The sequence below is a fragment of the Anomaloglossus baeobatrachus genome, chromosome 9, assembly GCF_048569485.1.
Source record: "Anomaloglossus baeobatrachus isolate aAnoBae1 chromosome 9, aAnoBae1.hap1, whole genome shotgun sequence".
NCBI classification, from domain to species: Eukaryota; Metazoa; Chordata; class Amphibia; order Anura; family Aromobatidae; genus Anomaloglossus; species Anomaloglossus baeobatrachus.
The window spans coordinates 19,854,503-19,870,961 of record NC_134361.1 but is presented as its reverse complement, the minus strand read 5'-3'; the positions used below and the strand labels follow the sequence as shown (position 1 = coordinate 19,870,961).

The 16,459-nt window shown below is 46.8% G+C and overlaps 1 protein-coding gene across 1 annotated transcript; it reads right to left on the bottom strand.

Annotated features, from left to right (window-relative positions):
• Nucleotides 1-697: 697 nt before the first annotated feature.
• On the bottom strand, nucleotides 698-12,666 carry WDR46 (WD repeat domain 46). Its single transcript, XM_075323215.1, has 16 exons — nucleotides 12,585-12,666; nucleotides 9,144-9,291; nucleotides 7,231-7,307; nucleotides 6,928-7,040; nucleotides 6,062-6,149; nucleotides 5,911-5,972; nucleotides 5,723-5,827; nucleotides 4,916-5,066; nucleotides 4,226-4,361; nucleotides 3,930-4,029; nucleotides 3,694-3,847; nucleotides 3,216-3,363; nucleotides 3,033-3,127; nucleotides 2,817-2,912; nucleotides 2,432-2,545; nucleotides 698-1,258 (listed from the first exon to the last, which is right to left on the bottom strand). The coding sequence occupies exons 1-16, from the start codon at nucleotides 12,651-12,653 to the stop codon at nucleotides 1,151-1,153; spliced, it is 1,764 nt and encodes a 587-aa protein (XP_075179330.1). The 5' UTR covers nucleotides 12,654-12,666; the 3' UTR covers nucleotides 698-1,150.
• Nucleotides 12,667-16,459: the final 3,793 nt, after the last annotated feature.

Below are 16,459 nucleotides of genomic sequence, written 5' to 3'. Positions count from 1 at the left end.
GTCGATATATTTCAGAGGCATACACACTCCACGAGGGGTCGGTATGAGATTTCAGAGGCATACACACTCCACGAGGGGTCGGTATGAGATATCGGAGGCATACACACTCCACGAGGGGTCGGTATGAGATATCGGAGGCGTACACACTCCATGAGGGGTCGGTATGAGATATGAGGCGTACACACTCCACGAGGGGTCGGTATGAGATTTCAGAGGCATACACACTCCACGAGAGGTCGGTATGATATTTCAGAGGCATACACACTCCACGAGGGGTCGGTATGATATTTCAGAGGCATACACACTCCACGAGGGGTCGGTATGAGATTTCAGAGGCATACACACTCCACGAGGGGTCAATATGATATTTCAGAGGCATACACACTCCACGAGGGGTCGGTATGAGATTTCAGAGGCATACACACTCCACGAGGGGTCGGTATGAGATTTCAGAGGCGTACACACTCCACGAGGGGTCGGTATGAGATTTCAGAGGCGTACACACTCCACGAGGGGTCGGTATGAGATTTCAGAGGCGTACACACTCCACGAGGAGTCGGTATGAGATTTCAGAGGCGTACACACTCCACGAGGGGTCGGTATGAGATTTCAGAGGCGTACACACTCCACGAGGGGTCGGTATGAGATTTCAGAGGCATACACACGCCACGAGGGGTCGGTATGAGATTTCAGAGGCATACACACTCCACGAGGGGTCGGTATGAGATTTCAGAGGCATACACACTCCACGAGGGGTCGGTATGAGATTTGGGAAATGTACACATTCCAAGGGGTCCAGAATGTTTCTCTTATTCCACGGTGGAGGATCAGTACAGTTTCTTATACTCCCGTTGATGTCTTCCATGAATCCCGGAATCTGTATCTTGTGCTTTGTGTAACGTGTTCTGTACTAATTTATCTTAATAAACATTTTCCACCTTCTTTTATTTGTCCACGAGTTTCTGTGATTCGCAGTATCATGAATATAAAACATATATACAGAGGATGGTGAAGCACCGGCTATTAGATCTCCTGCTCACAAAGTCTCTGACCGGTAAGTTCCTAATTAGTTTCTTTTTTTTTAGGGGGGGGTTGACCACTTTCCCACCTAACCCCAGACAGTAATTTGTCCTCGGCAGACTCGGGCCGGTCACTTCTTGAACCGCTCCAGCGTGGACCTTGGCTCATGCTGGACCGCAGTTGCGTCGTTCTTGCTCTTTGCCTTCTCTCGTTCCGCTATACTCTTCTTGATGTCAGCCTGTCAGAGAAGAATAACAGCAAAGTTACCAAATGTAGAGATTTAAAAAAAAATTACTCATCTAAAAACTCAAGGAAAATATTTTCTCTGCAATGATCAAGTGAGAGTACGTAAAAATCCCCGAAAACGCCTCTGTCCGGGTGCTCGGCTGATGGCAGAGCCGCTGTATTTTACAGGTCAGTGATGTGAGGCCGAATCGTCCTCAGCAGCTTCTGGCTCATAAGATACAAAGCTGAAAGACCCCAGTGGCTTCAGTAGGACACAGGGGGCTGCACCATAAAGTGACGCTGACGTATCCATCGTATATCGGAGCAGTACATGAGCAGAGCCTGTCCTTCAAGCCACACATCCAAGCCCTCTTCAACTCATGCCGATTACAACTCAAAAATATCTCCCGGATCCGTGCTTTCCTTAACCAAGAATCTTCAAAAACATTAGTGCATGCCCTCATCATCTCCCGCCTCGACTACTGCAACCTCCTGCTCTCTGGCCTCCCTTCCAACACTCTTGCACCCCTCCAATCTATCCTAAACTCTGCAGCCCGCTTAATCCACCTCTCCCCTCGCTACTCCCCAGCCTCGCCACTCTGCCAATCCCTTCACTGGCTTCCCATCGCCCAACGACTCCAGTTCAAAACATTAACCATGACATACAAAGCCATGCACAACCTGTCTCCTCCCTACATCTGTGACCTAGTCTCCCAGTACCTACCTGCACGCAACCTTAGATCCTCACAAGATCTCCTTCTCTGCTCCTCTCTTATTTCCTCTTCCCACAATCGTGTACAAGATTTCTCCCGTGCATCCCCCATACTCTGGAACGCTCTACCTCAGCACATCAGACTCTCCACTACCGTGGAAAGCTTCAAGAGGAACCTCAAGACCCACCTCTTCCAACAAGCCTACAACCTACAATAGCCCTCAGCCCAGTAGACCACTGCGCAACCAGCTCTGTCCTCACCTATTGTACCATCACCCATTCCCTGTAGACTGTGAGCCCTCGCGGGCAGGGTCCTCTCTCCTCCTATACCAGTCTGTCTTGTACTGTTAATGATTGTTGTACGTATACCCTCTTTCACTTGTAAAGCGCCATGGAATAAATGGTGCTATAATAAATAATAATAATAATAAAATAATAATAATGCTTGTGATGCCGCCGCTCAGGAGCACTCACCCTCTTCTCCTGGATCGCCACTTTCTTCTTGCGCTTCAGCACATTCCCGGTTGAACTCCGCCCTTTTAATTTACGGCGAGGAGCAAAGCGAGTCTTCTCATAAGGATCATATCCCTGAGGAAAAAGACAACCAAAGACACGGGTGCATGAGACTAGATGACCACCATCCAAGTGTTATATGAGGAGGGGTAGATGAAGGACAGGGGCCATGTGTCATGTGTGATGACAGCTGTAGAGGCCATTACCTCTATACACATTTATATAATCTAATCGTCTGTATAAGTAGCAAGTCACAAGGCTGGAGACCATGGAGATGCGGTGTAAACACCGGGAGTCGTATATTAAAAAGAAGAAGGCCTTAAAAGGCAAAGCAGAATCTTCTCACCATGCGCTCCACTTGTTCCTTGCGCTTCTGCTCCATAGTGATACTATCGACTTCTCCGAGCTGAGTGGGATCCAATGTGATGAGCTCAGGCTGAATCTAAAAAGAGAATGCAATAATCATTCATCAGTAAAAGGCTCCCCAAGACCACCGATGTACAAAGAAAAGGTGACTTGAATCCTCACAGCATGAGGTCCTCCTATGCTCCACAGACGTTACCTTTTCCAGCAGAGCTTTGATCTCCCATTCCTGTCGCTGCTTCTTGGTTTCATAGGGGTTACACTCCAGACCATCGAAGTTTGCTTCGCCGGCACCTGTAAGGAGATAGACGAGGATTTTTAGGATGGAAGTGAGAGAATGCGAAGTGGAAAGACCGAAACGCGAGAGGAAGAGGTGACTGACCTGGCACAATCATGCTGGTGAAACCTCCGCCATGGCCAATACCCAGGATATCTTCATAGGGGCAGAACTGCAGCCCGTGGATCGGAGCCTTCACAGAGAGACACATGTACGGGGAACGTGGAGCGGACACGTGCGTGTCCTTATAAACCTGAGGAAAGGATGGATTCTAGAATTACAGCCACAAGTCCCACCGACGGCAAAACGCAGAGGGTAGCTTTCATTATATTCATAATGTTTCTATTAATTTTATAATATACAACCAATAAAATAACAGGGAAAATGTAAAATAAGAGTGGTGGCAGTGGCATAAAAGTGCTCGGAACCAGGGATTAGGGCGGCCAAGAAGCACTGATGTTTTAGGACTTGCGGGCAAATGATGCAAAGACCCAGCTCATTGGAAAAGAGGTTCCGAAGCTGCCTGGCAATCCTGAGGATACGCTGTGATGTAGGAGCACCCCTTTAGGCTTTAGTTATTTACCTGCACCACGTTACCAACTCCTGCAGCCAGCAGCCCTCTCTGACTATGGCATAGAGACCCCGCACCAAGAGGTAGAAGACACGACTGCAGAGGACGATAGGTGCGAAGGTCATAGATTGTCATCTTCCTGTCTGTGCCTGAAGACGCCATGTACCTGTCCGAGGAAAAAGGAAACTGTTGGAAAAAGCGGTGCAAGGTGAGAGGGTTGTCAGGAAAATATGGCGGCTTTCACCTACATTCCTGTCTTGTCGATGCTCAGGGCCCGGACGGCTCCATTATGACACAACATCTTCACTAGAGGCTCCTTAATAGTCGGGCTCCAGAGAGAGACAGTCCCTGTGATGAAAGGATTACAATGACACCAAACCACAACAATTATTTGTAGCCCAAAATACATGAATTTAATAATAAACCCTCATTTTTTTGAATGTCCCCGTTAGAGATTTTGGTGCGTCATTAAAGATGGAGAATATTTTATGATACCCGGAGAAGGAAATAATAAGAGATATTGGAGTCAGCGGTGATTCAATACCGTTGTGGTGGCCGAGGTGGATGATGGCGTTGTGCGGGTTCTGGCACATGACGTTCAGTCTTCCGGCTTTCACACAAGTGGCTGCGATTTCTTTTCCGACGGAGACGTCCAAATACTGCAGGAATCCTGTGGAGCTCTGGAAGAAAGATCACACCAGGAACGAGATAAGAATGATGAACGGAGAATAAGGGGAAATACTGCAAACGCTGGGAGTTGTAGTCCCACAGGTGTCAGTCACTACTACAGATAACGATGGACAGAGCTCATCTGTAATCTCAGCCCGGCACAAGACCACACCAGGCGGCTTCAAGATCAGAAAAATACATTGAACTATTCAGGACAAAAATTTCTTCGAAGATGTGAGATCACGAAACGGTTTTCCGTGTACAGGACGCATTCTACAACTTATTATACTTTCCTGTGTGATCCTTTTCAATATCTCTTATTGCTGTCAGTGAATGGACCTATTGTTTACATTTACGCTCATAGCCATCTCCTTTAAGGAGCAGCACATGGACGGACTGCATCTTAGTCTTTCACTATGATGTCCAAGTGTTTTCTTGAAAACAAAGTAGTTAAAATAAAAAAAAAAGTTCAGATTTAAGCTACGGATAATTGCATGAAACTACCTGGAGTCTCAAGATAATAAAGTATAAAGTGAAGGAAAGTCCTGAGCCGGATTCTACTTACACAGGTGGCGAGGAGGAAGTGATACGGCAGGAACTCCATACGTAAGACGTCATTAAACTTCTTGATGCAGTGCAGCTCCACGCCGAGGTTGTCGTAGATGTACAGCCACTTCTTCTGAGCCACGGCGAACATGGTGTGAGAGTGCAGCCACCTGACAGAGGAACAGACACAAAGCTAAGGAACAGAGGAGACAAGACAAGAGGTCCGGCACCAGGAGGAAGGCATCTAAAGGGGGATTCCAACCTTATAGTGGTGGCGTATGATCGGCGGAGGAAACTACATCCACATCATAGATAAAACCTGCACGTCCGATGCTTATGCCATAGAGCACATCTTTATTGGTCACTATTTGTTGACCATGACACATAAAGCAGCAGTTTTTGCTGAGTTTTGTGTCCTGCAATATTTATTGGCAAAAGAGAACAATCCACTCATGTCCTACATGTTTGATGTACGAAGGTCTAATTCGCTTGGATCCCACTAATTACCAAAAATGAAGGGTGTAACACTCATGGTCAGGCCGGTGTCACACTTGCGAGTGCCTCGCGTGCATCACCCGTTACGGACTCACACTCTCCTCACAGGAGCGTCTCAGCTGCATAGAGATGCATGTAACAGACCTGCTCCTGTGAGGAGTGTGAGAGTCCGCGCCGGGTGATACACGCAAGTGTGACACCGGCCTCACTTGTATTTTTCACTTGAGAACAACTGAAGTCGCCTCTCTATTTTAACCGCAATTCCCCTTCACTGTGCGGTCAGAGAGGACGGTAAAATTACTCAAAAGGCTTCAAGATCTGGAGAAATCACCTGACGTCGTTGACAGTTTCCATCACGTTCATCTCACAGAGGAGTTTCTTGGTACGCCAGTCCATGGAGGCGACGTGACCCCGCTGCCCGGCCAGAAGGAGGTGCCTGAGGGAGAGAGGACAGGAGTAATGATTGAACACAGAGACACTGATGCAGGACAATGAGAGTGGTAGTCGGCGGCCGCTCACCTTCCGTTCCGGGAGTAGTTCACTCTGTAAGGACCAAACTGGTTCAGGGTGAGATTAAAATGCTGCAAATTAAATAGATGAAGATGTGAGAAGCTGGTGAATAAACCACAAAGCAGCGTCCGGGGGAGGGGGGCGAGGGCCGGATCAGCACCTTTGATGCGCTCGTTATGTCCACCACATCCATTATGTCCTGCTGGGTTATCGTGTTTGTGTCCTCTCCTTCGTCACCTTCTAGAAACCTGCAACATGGCAATAACCAGCATTACAAGAAAGGGACCGACTACAGACGCTGGTCCTGGACGGAGGTGTCCGGCAGCGATTATCTCCCTTTATAAATCTGCAGCGAGTTCAGATCTGTGTCAGATTTGCTGTGGATTTTCCCATTGCGTTTAATAGGGAAGTTTGTAATAAATCTGAATTCTATAGATTGTGCTACCGAAACCCGCAGGAATTATCTGCAAGCCTTGAACAAGAAAAACAGTTTTCTCAAAATGTAAAATAAAAAGTCATAACACTATTTCCCCGGATGCTTCTGGCTCTGCCTCACCTGGTCCTGTCTCTTGCAATGACGTTTTGTCACGTGACCGCTGCAGTTAGTCACAAGTAGCAGCGTTCATAAGGCACAAAACATCATCACACAGCTCTAGAAGTACAGACATGGCCCAAGAACTAGAGAAGCATTTCCACTTGGGGAGTATAGAGCTTTTTTTATGTTTATCACAGATATAATCCACAAGCAAATCTGCACCAAAAGCTGCACAATTTTCTGCTTTGAAATCTAGTGGAATGGCTGCAGAAACGTCCCGCTGTAGTCCTATGTGACGTCATTGGATTTCCTGTCATGCGCCAACTCTAGAGCAAGCACCGAATTCACTATACTGAGCAAATCAGGAGAAAACTAATCAAGAAAGACACAGGAAGGCCCCCGAGACATGATGTGGTCTGTTCTCAGCCACGTCTCATGCACAGAAATCTTAGTAACGTGGGACCTGTGCTCTGGAAGTAACTGCGTCTCACCCGGCCTCCTCCGGCAGTAACAGGTCGTGTTTCGCCGCCTGGCTCAGCGCAGTCTGGACCTTGTTCTCCTCCACTTTCAGATGCTTCTTTACACTTGGAAAAGTATCCATAGCCTGGAACACACAGGGTTAATAATGAGGACAGATCGGAGTACAATGCCCCAATGTGTAATACAGGACGAGAGAGCGTCATAACCGTCACACACAGGGGCACGGATACAGGTAAACACATTTCTGTACAGTCTCCCATATTGATTTTCCAGCCACTGTGACTTCAGGATCGCTCCTCTCCACCAGGACCCACCTTCTCGGCTTTCCTCGCTCTCTCGTATTTTGATAATTGGTCTTCCGGCATGGAGGGGAGGCCGGGGAAGGGATCCTCTGCCTGAAATGATAGAAAAAGGTCATGAGAATTGAAGAGGGAAAAAGTTAAAGTGTACCTCCAACTTTAGAAAACGTCTCACAAGTCACAAGGTTGGATTTGTGAGGGTCCAGGGGCTGAGAACCCCTTGATCTGAAACAAAAGTGCAGAATATTGTCCCCTTCAGCTGAGTGACTCTGATCCTCAGTGGCCGATGTTCTCTACTCTCTGCCTGCACCCCATGAAATTACCTCCTCAGTCTCTCCAAAAAAAATACATAGAGGAAAGGGAGAAAAAAGGGGAGATGCTGCTGCAGCGTCTGTCTCATGATGGCCTCTCATGTAACACTGGAGTCTAATAAAGTGTCTACATAAATGCACGCAAAAAAAAAATACAAAAATTGTTCTAGAACATGAAATAAAAACATATCTTATTTTTACATTCTTTTTAAATATGCAAGAATATAATTGGATGTTTTTATTCATGAGAAGTTGGAACATTTTTCTCTCTCCAGACTGACTCCTGGTCAGAGCGAGTTACTACTCGTGTTTTCCCAAAATAAAACGGGGTCTTATATCATTTTTTGCTCTGCAAGACATACCGGGGCTTATTTTCTGCAGATGTTTTATATTTGAACATGAACAGCAATCCATATTTAATCTTGAGCAAATAAATCAACATTTATTCAAATATAATCATCATCACATTCTGGAACATCAACAAGTATTAATCCTGTTACTGGTTCAGATGCACATTTTCTTATCTGATCCGCTATTCTCATGATGTAGAACCCGTCCTATAGTGGTGGGTACAGACCATAGTTACAAAGGTTTAAATTACCTGCTTAAATTTATTATTCTCGATATACTTCTAAGTTTACCCCCAAAAGAAATCACACTTATTAGACCCCAAACAATTAAGAGTTGGCAAGTGAATGGGCTCTCACATACAAATCTTCATCACAGTCAGGTCCCCTTGTGTTCTACATTAGTTGGCTGCCCCTGGTGACTGGAAGCAATATGATTTACCCAGAGTGATACTGGCACCCAATCTGTTTGTGAGAGCTGCAGTGTAAAGCAGCTGGACCGGCGAGGGATCTGACAGCGACACAGATCTCTGTGTGAGAGCCCATCCACCCATCGGCACTTTCTAACTGTAATTGTTTAAGGTCTAGTGAGAGTGATTTTTTTTTTCTATTTTTGGAGGGAGAGGATGTCTGCTTTCTTTGATGAAGGGTCCTGGTGTATTCTTTAACTTTTAGCTGCTTGGACACTTATGGAACTGCAACTAGGGCTTATTTTTGGAGTAGGGCTTATATTTTAGGCATGCTCAAAACAAATCCTACTAGGGCTTATTTTTGGAGTAGGGCTTATATTTTAGGCATGCTCAAAAAAAAAATCCTACTAGGGCTTACTTTTGGAGTAGGGCTCATATTTTAGGCATTTAAAAACAAACAAACCAAAACTCTATATACATACATATGATGGCCCTAGCACTGGGCGAGATATTTGGTACAAAGGAAGGGTTTATATAAGGAAAAAAAAAGTCAGAGGTTTGCTTTGCAGGAGATGAAGGGTGCCCGGGAGTCGGTGTGCAGCCGTGCGCACGATGGCCGGTTCCCTCTCTGATACGGCTTGGTTCTGCCATCACAATTCACGGAAAACTTAGGAAATCTGATAATAAATGATGTGGAGAAATGATGGCTCAGTGTAATGCAGAATTGTATAACCGACATGTGACTACCCAGTCCATCTGATAATCAGGCACAGTCAGGTCATATCCACGCTGGATTAAAGGCCTTTTTCCTACATGTTTTTCCTGTTTGGATTTATTTCCCTCATGTCAGTCTTGGATACTCGCCCCTGAGATGACGTCCTTCTTCTGCTGGTTCTTCTTCTTCCATGGCTCTTGGTTCGTTCTCTCATTCACCACAATCCGCTCCGCTTTCTTCTTCTTCTGTTGCTGTGGCGGCTTCTCTGCCTCCTCGTAATACCGCTGTACTTTCTGTAAGGAGGACGACAGGTCACAGATTTACACTTTAATACCTGATTCTACACATTTGCATTCATCTCCTATAACCTGCATCTCTCTGTAGAGCAGGTAACATGCTGGGACTTTTAGTTCCACATTAATCACACACACATATAATATAGTAGAGATGATCAGAAAAGTTTCTCAGGACCGTGGTTGTGTGGTGCCAGTAGCTGTGGCGCCTGACCAGACCCCTGTAATCCTCCTTCGACCTGCTGCCATCATGTGTTCATGGTTCTGCATTGATGATGTGACCCTGGCCGGTGACTATCTGCAGGGGACGCTGACAGGTCGGAGGAGGTGCACAGAACCTGGGACCAGTGGCCACAGACTACAGACGAGGTGGATGGACCAGAGATCTGCAAGTCTTTCTGATCATCCTTAATAATAAATGTATTTATTTGCCGTTCTGTGATCTTGTGTACAGCTGATGGTCACATATTGTTACCTCCACTAATGATAAGAGGACTGTGCACCCATTTCCAGGAGGAATGACAGAGGAATGCAGAGATGATTACATGATCAGACTATTTGGTTGATCCCATGGAGCTTTCAGATCTGGGGAGATTGGCTTTGGAGATCTGGTTTCCAGCAGGGAACACCATATTAACCATTGGATGACTGGCAGGGAAATAATCCATACATTGGCCCCATCTCAGCACATCCAGCCTATACCCTGTATATACTACCTAGAATCCATACATTGGCCCCATCTCAGCACATCCAGCCTATACCCTGTATATACTACCTAGAATCCATACATTGGCCCCATCTCAGCACATCCAGCCTATACCCTGTATATACTACCTAGAATCCATACATTGGCCCCATCTCAGCACATCCAGCCTATACCCTGTATATACTACCTATAATGCATACATTGGCCCCATCTCAGCACATCCAGCCTATACCCTGTATATACTACCTAGAATCCATACATTGGCCCCATCTCAGCACATCCAGCCTATACCCTGTATATACTACCTAGAATCCATACATTGGCCCCATCTCAGCACATCCAGCCTATACCCTGTATATACTACCTAGAATCCATACATTGGCCCCATCTCAGCACATCCAGCCTATACCCTGTATATACTACCTAGAATCCATACATTGGCCCCATCTCATCACATCCAGCCTATACCCTGTATATACTACCTATAATGCATACATTGGCCCCATCTCAGCACATCCAGCCTATACCCTGTATATACTACCTATAATGCATACATTGGCCCCATCTCAGCACATCCAGCCTATACCCTGTATATACTACCTATAATGCATACATTGGCCCCATCTCAGCACATCCAGCCTATACCCTGTATATACTACCTATAATCCATACATTGGCCCCATCTCAGCACATCCAGCCTATACCCTGTATATACTACCTATAATCCATACATTGGCCCCATCTCAGCACATCCAGCCTATACCCTGTATATACTACCTATAATGCATACATTGGCCCCATCTCAGCACATCCAGCCTATACCCTGTATATACTACCTATAATCCATACATTGGCCCCATCTCAGCATATCCAGCCTATACCCTGTATATACTACCTATAATCCATACATTGGCCCCATCTCAGCATATCCAGCCTATACCCTGTATATACTACCTATAATCCATACATTGGCCCCATCTCAGCACATCCAGCCTATACCCTGTATATACTACCTAGAATCCATACATTGGCCCCATCTCAGCACATCCAGCCTATACCCTGTATATACTACCTAGAATCCATACATTGGCCCCATCTCAGCACATCCAGCCTATACCCTGTATATACTACCTATAATCCATACATTGGCCCCATCTCAGCACATCCAGCCTATACCCTGTATATACTACCTATAATGCATACATTGGCCCCATCTCAGCACATCCAGCCTATACCCTGTATATACTACCTATAATCCATACATTGGCCCCATCTCAGCACATCCAGCCTATACCCTGTATATACTACCTATAATCCATACATTGGCCCCATATCAGCACATCCAGCCTATACCCTGTATATACTACCTATAATGCATACATTGGCCCCATCTCAGCACATCCAGCCTATACCCTGTATATACTACCTATAATCCATACATTGGCCCCATCTCAGCACATCCAGCCTATACCCTGTATATACTACCTATAATCCATACATTGGCCCCATCTCAGCACATCCAGCCTATACCCTGTATATACTACCTATAATCCATACATTGGCCCCATCTCAGCACATCCAGCCTATACCCTGTATATACTACCTATAATCCATACATTGGCCCCATCTCAGCACATCCAGCCTATACCCTGTATATACTACCTATAATCCATACATTGGCCCCATCTCAGCACATCCAGCCTATACCCTGTATATACTACCTATAATCCATACATTGGCCCCATCTCAGCACATCCAGCCTATACCCTGTATATACTACCTATAATCCATACATTGGCCCCATCTCAGCACATCCAGCCTATACCCTGTATATACTACCTAGAATCCATACATTGGCCCCATCTCAGCACATCCAGCCTATACCCTGTATATACTACCTAGAATCCATACATTGGCCCCATCTCAGCACATCCAGCCTATACCCTGTATATACTACCTAGAATCCATACATTGGCCCCATCTCAGCACATCCAGCCTATACCCTGTATATACTACCTATAATCCATACATTGGCCCCATCTCAGCACATCCAGCCTATACCCTGTATATACTACCTAGAATCCATACATTGGCCCCATCTCAGCACATCCAGCCTATACCCTGTATATACTACCTAGAATCCATACATTGGCCCCATCTCAGCACATCCAGCCTATACCCTGTATATACTACCTAGAATCCATACATTGGCCCCATCTCAGCACATCCAGCCTATACCCTGTATATACTACCTATGGACCAGACATGGAGGAATGAAGCTGGCCAGAAACCACAAAGTCATCGTGTCAGCTGTACACGGACTGCTCAGCGGCAGAACCACCGCTCTCAGGCAGCTCAGGGCATGCTGGGAGCAGTAGTCACTAGCAACACAACTCGCTGCTATAGTGTGCACCAGACCAGGTCTGTATTATGCAGGACTATGTCACACAGCGCTAAGGACATACATCCGCTCAGCTGTGGAGAAACTACAAGTCCCAGCATCCCCGGTGACTGCGACTTACAGAAGCTAAGCACAAATCCCCGGTGCCACAACTGTCAGCCGGTAACTTCCACACGTGGGACTCACCCGCTTCGGAGGCTTGGAGGACGCCATGCTGGAATCTTGTATTACGGGAAGTGAACAATAAAGTTGCATAAAAAAAAGTCCGCCGTCTACTTTGTACAGAATAATAAAGTTTTCTCTTACGTCACTGTGGGCAGCCGTGAGTCGGCGCCATCTTTAGTGTGGGCGCGCTCTGCAGCTTTCATATATTTTCTGTTATTTCATAGAATCTGAAATTAAATATTCAAGAAACGACATTTACATAGAAAAGTAGCCACATATCTATGTAATGTGTCACTTGGGTCCCCCATATCTATGTAATGTGTCACTTGGGTCCCCCATATCTATGTAATGTGTCACTTGGGTCCCCCATATCTATGTAATGTGTCGCTTGTGTCCCTCATATCTTCTATGTAATATGTCACTTGTGTCCCCCATATCTATGTAATATGTCACTTGTGTCCCCCATATCTATGTAATGTGTCACTTGTGTCCCCCATATCTATGTACTGTCACTTGTGTCCCCCATATCTATGTACTGTTGTGTCCCCCATATCTATGTAATATGTCACTTGTGTCCCCCATATCTATGTAATATGTCACTTGTGTCCCCCATATCTATGTAATGTGTCACCTGTGTCCCCCATATCTATGTACTGTGTCACTTGTGTCCCACATATCTATGTACTGTCACTTGTGTCCCCCATATCTATGTACTCTGTCACTTGTGTCCCCCATATCTATGTACTGTGTCACTTGTGTCCCCCATATCTATGTACTGTGTCACTTGTGTCCCCCATATCTATGTAATGTCACTTGTGTCCCCCCATATCTGTGTACTGTGTCACTTGTGTCCCCCATATTTATGTAATGTGTCACTTGTGTCCCCCATATCTATGTAATGTGTCACTTGTGTACCCCATATCTATGTAATGCCGTGTAATTTCTGGGTGTTTGGCGCCGATCATGCAGTCGCCATATTGTCCAGGCCACATATTCTCAAAATCGGACGTTATCCCCCACACTTATAGATTGCTGCGACCCCCAGAGATCCCAGGAACATAGAGCGGGGGCTGCGCACGCTCGGCCTCTACTCCATTCATTGGGTATTGGAGCACTGGAGAAAGCCGAGGTAAGCGCTGCGCTGGCCCCACAATCTCAGGGGGCCATAGATGACAAATGGAGCAGAGATTAAGCACAGTATGTGCAGCCCCCGCAACATCGAGTCCTGTGCTCGGGATCTCCGGGGGTCCCCATCGTCAAACCCCACTGATTAATAATTTATCATAGAGATAGGGGATAACTTTGATTTTTGGGAAAACCTCTATAAGGGTCCATATTACCAGACAATGCGGTCTAGGCTGGAGGGTCCCTGTACGGGCCTCACTGTATGAATCAATCTGTTCAGGCAGATGTAGAGGTCCATGTAGCACATAATATTCTGAGGAGGCCATATAATGACTTTACTCTGCATCGACCACTTCAAGAAAACCACGTGTCCATCCGCAGCTCCCCCAATACAATCGGATAAATAGAGGTGATACCAGGGTCTGGGGGGCTGGGGGTCCGGACTCAGAGCAGTGTTAATATCCCCAGTGATCTCCATCAGCGTCCTGCACGGTCTATCCCATCCCAAGGTTCCTCCTTATAGGACGCAGTGATGGAGGATGGGAGTCCTGACTGTAAGATTATTACATCTGTGCTCCATATAACACATTTCTAGTAAGAGCCCGGCCATTCCTGCTCCTCCACATCACTATAGAACTGGTAATATAGACTGGCGAGACTCGTGGGGATGAGCTGCTCGGGGCCTGTGCGGACAGGTTTGTGTACACTGAGGTATGAGCGGTGCCCCGAGCCGAGGGTTTAAAAACACAAAACAAGAAAACACACGATTGCTTTATTTTACTCAGATTCTGGTCCCGCAGCCTCGAGAACAAGGGTGACAAGAGTCAGAGCAATCACAAAATATGTGCTAAGGTTTGGCCGTTATCTGTGTGTGCATTCCTGATTCCACCCTTTAGGCCCTGTGCACACGCTGCGGTTTTTACAGCAGAAAATGTTCATCACCTTGCTGCAGTCCTTCCCCAGCAAAACCTATGGCAAAAAAAGAAGGGAATTTTGTTTACTTACCGTAAATTCCTTTTCTTCTAGCTCCAATTGGGAGACCCAGACAATTGGGTGTATAGCTTCTGCCTCCGGAGGCCACACAAAGTATTACACTAAAAGTGTAAAGCCCCTCCCCTTCTGCCTATACACCCCCCGTGCATCACGGGCTCCTCAGTTTTGGTGCAAAAGCAAAAAGGAGGAAAAAATTATAAACTGGTTTAAAGTAAATTCAATCCGAAGGAATATCGGAGAACTGAAACCATTCAACATGAACAACATGTGTACACAAAGAACAACAGCCCGAAGGGAACAGGGGCGGGTGCTGGGTCTCCCAATTGGAGCTAGAAGAAAAGGAATTTACGGTAAGTAAACAAAATTCCCTTCTTCTTTGTCGCTCCATTGGGAGACCCAGACAATTGGGACGTCCAAAAGCAGTCCCTGGGTGGGTAAATAATACCTCATAATAGAGCCGTAAACGGCTCCGTCCTACAGGTGGGCAACTGCCGCCTGAAGGACTCGCCTACCTAGGCTGGCATCTGCCAAAGCATAGGTGTGCACCTGATAGTGTTTCATGAAAGTGTGCAGGCTCGACCAGGTAGCTGCCTGACACACCTGCTGAGCCGTAGCCTGGTGCCGCAATGCCCAGGACGCTCCCACGGCTCTGGTAGAATGGGCCTTCAGCCCTGAGGGAACCGGAAGCCCAGCAGAACGGTAAGCTTCGAGAATTGGTTCCTTGATCCACCGAGCCAGGGTTGATTTGGAAGCCTGTGACCCTTTACGCTGGCCAGCGACAAGGACAAAGAGTGCATCCGAGCAGCGCAGGGGCGCCGTACGAGAAATGTAGAGTCTGAGTGCTCTCACCAGATCTAACAAGTGCAAATCCTTTTCACATTGGTGAACTGGATGAGGACAAAAAGAGGGTAAGGAGATATCCTGATTGAGATGAAAGGGGGATACCACCTTAGGGAGAAAATCCGGAACCGGACGCAGAACCACCTTGTCCTGGTGAAACACCAGGAAAGGGGCTTTGCATGACAGCGCTGCTAGCTCAGACACTCTCCGAAGTGATGTGACTGCTACTAGGAAGACCACTTTCTGCGAAAGGCGTGAAAGAGAAATATCCTTCATTGGCTCGAAAGGTGGCTTCTGAAGAGCCATCAGCACCCTGTTCAGATCCCAGGGTTCTAACGGCCGCTTGTAAGGAGGGACTATGTGACAAACCCCCTGCAGGAACGTGCGTACCTGTGGAAGTCTGGCTAGGCGCTTCTGGAAAAACACAGAGAGCGCTGAGACTTGTCCCTTAAGGGAGCCGAGCGACAAACCTTTTTCCAATCCGGATTGAAGGAAGGAAAGAAAAGTGGGCAAGGCAAATGGCCAGGGAGAAAAACCCTGATCAGAGCACCAAGATAAGAATATCCTCCACGTCCTGTGGTAGATCTTGGCGGACGTTGGTTTCCTAGCCTGTCTCATAGTGGCAATGACCTCATGAGACAACCCTGAAGACGCTAGGATCCAGGACTCAATGGCCACACAGTCAGGTTGAGGGCCGCAGAATTCAGATGGAAAAATGGCCCTTGAGACAGCAAGTGTGGTCGGTCTGGTAGTGCCCACGGTTGACCCACCGTGAGATGCCACAGATCCGGGTACGACGACCTCCTCGGCCAGTCTGGAGCGACGAGGATGGCGCGGCGGCAGTCGGACCTGATTTTGCGTAACACTCTGGACAACAGTGCCAGAGGAGGAAACACATAAGGGAGTTGAAACTGCGACCAATCCTGAACTAAGGCGTC